This window comes from Drosophila guanche, unplaced genomic scaffold (genome assembly GCF_900245975.1).
Source record: "Drosophila guanche unplaced genomic scaffold, DGUA_6, whole genome shotgun sequence".
Taxonomy (NCBI): domain Eukaryota; kingdom Metazoa; phylum Arthropoda; class Insecta; order Diptera; family Drosophilidae; genus Drosophila; species Drosophila guanche.
In genome coordinates, this window is record NW_022995860.1 from 7,688 (window position 1) to 11,459 (window position 3,772).

Here is a 3,772-nt window from a genome sequence, read left to right on the forward strand (position 1 = left end):
ATATTCACCTATTAAATGCATGTTCCTCCTCTTTCTCTATCGTAATCACATATTACATGTATGTTCTATAGCAACAAACTTCTGTGAGTATGTCGTAAATGCAACAATTCAATGTCTTAATGCTAAAAATTCATTTTACTTATACAAAATACTATCCGATGATCCTATTGTGCTTTGAGGTGGCTCAGAGGGGGCCTAGCTGAGGCCACCGGACGGGTCGCAGGTTGCGGATAGCGAACGGCCTACCCCAGTGGGTAGGTCAGCTGCGAATAGGCGGGCATCTTAAAGAGCATCAACTAAGTTGGCTCTGAGGGAGAGTACCGAAATAAGCAGTCCCGGACAGCCAGCGGGTGTTCGCGACGCAGCAACACTGACGATGCGCTTGTGGTGCCGCCTCTCATTAAGTAGCTCACACAATCCCATCCCTACACAACACCTACCCACATCCCAGCCCCAACACTCACCTCACACCGGGCCGGACTAAGGTGTCACTCGACCCGTGCCAAGAGTCAGCCTGGCTTGGGGCCCGGTATAAAAACTAGTCCAGTCGTGAACGGAGAGCTCATGGACTTGGCAGCCCCCTGTTCAAATTATGCCTTATCCGGGTAACGCAGAGCTCTGCCGGGGTGGACCGTTCCGCTTCTCTGCAGCTCGTGGGAATTTTATGGATAAACTACTAAATATTGACAACAACAAAAACAAAAACGAGAGAGGCACTCCCCAAATGCCTGCAGGGAGAAATCCCAAGCGGGAGAAGGCAACGGCCCAAAGGCCTGGCCCGATCCGCTCAGACGCAGGAAAGACCTGCACGGTGAAGGACGCGGGTATGAATCCGGGTGGGTTACATCCTAAACCTGGGATGGGTGGAAAGCCAACACCCAAAACTGATACCATGGTGGGGCAGCTAAGCAATATTGCGGCTGCTCAACCTTCCGGTGAAGCGGCGGGTGATGGCTTACCATCAACCAGCGCCCAAACCAAAAAATATAGCTATGCCGAAAAGAGGAGTGCTGGGCACATACTCCGTCGGCAGAACGCCAGCCAGGAAGTCAGTCCAACAGCAGACTGGCTGAAGAAAGTGGAATGGGCCTCGGTGGTGTTGCCCAACTTCANACCATTCAGACTGTGGCCTTTCTCTATTCGCTCTAGAAGGAGGGTCACTGCCGCTTGCCTGGGCAGCATCTATTGGGCTGTCCTGAACCTGCTGTCCTGCTGAACCATCCACAATGCCGATACTTCGAACTCGAGAGAGGAGTTCACAAGAAGGGATGTGCTGTCTGATGTTCATCGTCTGATCAATGAGCTGTGCTGCGCCAGCGCTGTTTTCATCGGTCACTCTACGGTGGGATGAACTTGAATCAATACTAATTAAAATATCTCAAAATCGGATAAAGTACCTGAAGAGCCTCGACAGGCAATCGACACCATTCTAGCCGATGAGATGGGCCTCGGCAAGACCATTCAGACTGTGGCCTTTCTCTATTCGCTCTAGAAGGAGGGTCACTGCCGCTTGCCTGGGCAGCATCGATTGGGCTGTCCTGAACCTGCTGTCCTGCTGAACCATCCACAATGCCGATACTTCGAACTCGAGAGAGGAGTTCACAAGAAGGGATGTGCTGTCTGATGTTCATCGTCTGATCAATGAGCTGTGCTGCGCCAGCGCTGTTTTCATCGGTCACTCTACCGTGGGATGAACTTGAATCAATACTAATTAATATATCTCAAAATCGGATAAAGTACCTGAGAGCCTCGACGTAGGTGGGTGAAAGTGGCATTTGAATGCTGCTCCGCTAAGTCAATACATGACTCGCTGTTCGTGTCGAGCCCAGTGCCAAGTGGATGCTGCCGCAGACAGTCGTTATTTTGGTCCTCCATCCAGGTGGTAAACTTGGGAAAAAAAACGGCATCGCGATTGATCAAGAGACGCACACAGCGCGGTCCAGGGTACTGCGCCAAAGCTACAAACGGATGCAATTCCAGCGAGGTGCCCATGATGCTCAGCAGATCGCACTCCTGGAAGTCTCCACCAAACTTTTGAGGAACTTTTCGGGCAAGTCTTCCCCAAAGACAACAATATCCGGCTTCACAATTTTCTTGCATGCCGTGCACTTGGGCAGCCGATCAGCGAAGATCTTCTCCTTCATCCAGGCAATGCCGTATTCCATTATACGCTTAATGCAGTAGTTGGTGTGGAAGCTGCCATGGGCCTCGACCAGCTTGTCTTCCGGCACGCCCGCCAGCCGATCCAGCTTTCGGCCAGTTGTAAGATTTCGAGTGTGTACAATTTTAAATAAATAAAACAAAACTTTACTTTCTAGTGGCTTTACGCCAGTCAGTAGTCAGATCAAACAAAAAAAAACATGCCGAAAAAATCTAGAAAGTCAGACGATAGTATTTTGTGGTACCGATAGTATATGTGTGGTATTGATAGTAAAATAAAGATCTGTTTTAATTTCCGGGAGGGTACCTAGCAAACAGAGAGTATAGTCTCAATCAAATGGAGGCAACAATGCCACTGAAGTTTTTTTTTTTTTTTTGATGGATGTTTGCATTAGATACGTAAAACGGAGCATTGACAATGTGTCGCAAAGTTTTTGATTGGTAACGCTGAAGTATTTCAATATTTGAGTTGCTAGCAGTTCCCCAAAGCTGTATAGCGTAGGTCCAAACAGGCTTCAGTATGGATTTGTAGAGGCGAATTTTGTTTTCCATAGTGGTTTCTGATTTTCGACTTATCAACCAGGACATTTTTAGTGTTTTAAGTCTAAGTTGTTGACATTTTGCTTTAATGTGGTTTTTCCATGTTAATCTGCGGTCGAGATGCAAGCCGAGATACTTCACACAGGTACTTTGTGGAATTGGTGAGCCGTTCAGTGTAACATTTGGGCAGTTACCTGGTCTTAATGAAAACGTTATTTGGACGGATTTCAGGGAGTTTATTCTAATTTTCCATCGAAGGAACCAGTCTTCAATTAGGCTTAGCTCACTCTGCAGTAGTTCAGAAGCTTCATTTATATATGAACTTGTGTCTAAAACGGCTGTAATATCAATATCAGTTGATACNAATCTGCGGTCGAGATGCAAGCCGAGATACTTCACACAGGTACTTTGTGGAATTGGTGAGCCGTTAAGTGTAACATTTGGGCAGTTACCTGGTCTTAATGAAAACGTTATTTGGACGGATTTCAGGGAGTTTATTCTAATTTTCCATCGAAGGAACCAGTCTTCAATTAGGCTTAGCTCACTCTGCAGTAGTTCAGAAGCTTCATTTATAGATGTGCTTGTGGCTAAAACGGCTGTATCATCAGCATATGTTGCAACAGTGCAGTTGTTTGTAACTGGCATGTCGGTCGCATATAGGGTGTAGAGAATTGGTCCCAATACGCTTCCTTGTGGGACGCCTGAGTTGATGAGAAGTAGTGATGAACTATCGGTTTTCTGCTGCACGTAAAAGCATCTTCTAGCCAGATATGATTTGATTAACAATCAGTACGGAGCAGGTAGCCATTTCTTTATCTTGTACAACAAACCTTTGTGCCAGACTCGATCGAACGCTTGTTGAATATCAAGAAATGCAGCAGTGCAGTATTTTTTGTTTTCAAATGCCGAAACTATATCATTAATAACCCTGTGACATTGCTCAGGGGTCCCGTGACCCCTCCTGAAACCGAATTGGTATTCAGGAATGATGGAAAGTTCGTCTAAAATTGGTAACATTCTCTTCAATAGTATTTGTTCAAACACTTTCGAGAAAATTGTCAACAGACTAATG

At 46.4% G+C, this 3,772-nt stretch overlaps 1 protein-coding gene across 2 annotated transcripts; it reads right to left on the reverse strand.

Moving 5' to 3' along the window:
* Positions 1-1,121: 1,121 nt before the first annotated feature.
* Positions 1,122-1,863, reverse strand: LOC117591615. 2 transcript variants are annotated; one of them, XM_034284926.1, is made up of 3 exons: positions 1,741-1,863; positions 1,398-1,695; positions 1,122-1,337 (listed from the first exon to the last, which is right to left on the reverse strand). In XM_034284926.1, the coding sequence occupies exons 1-3, from the start codon at positions 1,773-1,775 to the stop codon at positions 1,326-1,328; spliced, it is 345 nt and encodes a 114-aa protein (XP_034140817.1). In that variant the 5' UTR covers positions 1,776-1,863; the 3' UTR covers positions 1,122-1,325. The 2 variants fall into 2 exon arrangements, with proteins under 2 accessions (XP_034140817.1, XP_034140818.1); XM_034284927.1 differs by having other exon boundaries at positions 1,398-1,680; positions 1,741-1,859.
* Between the last annotated feature and the right edge of the window lie 1,909 nt (positions 1,864-3,772).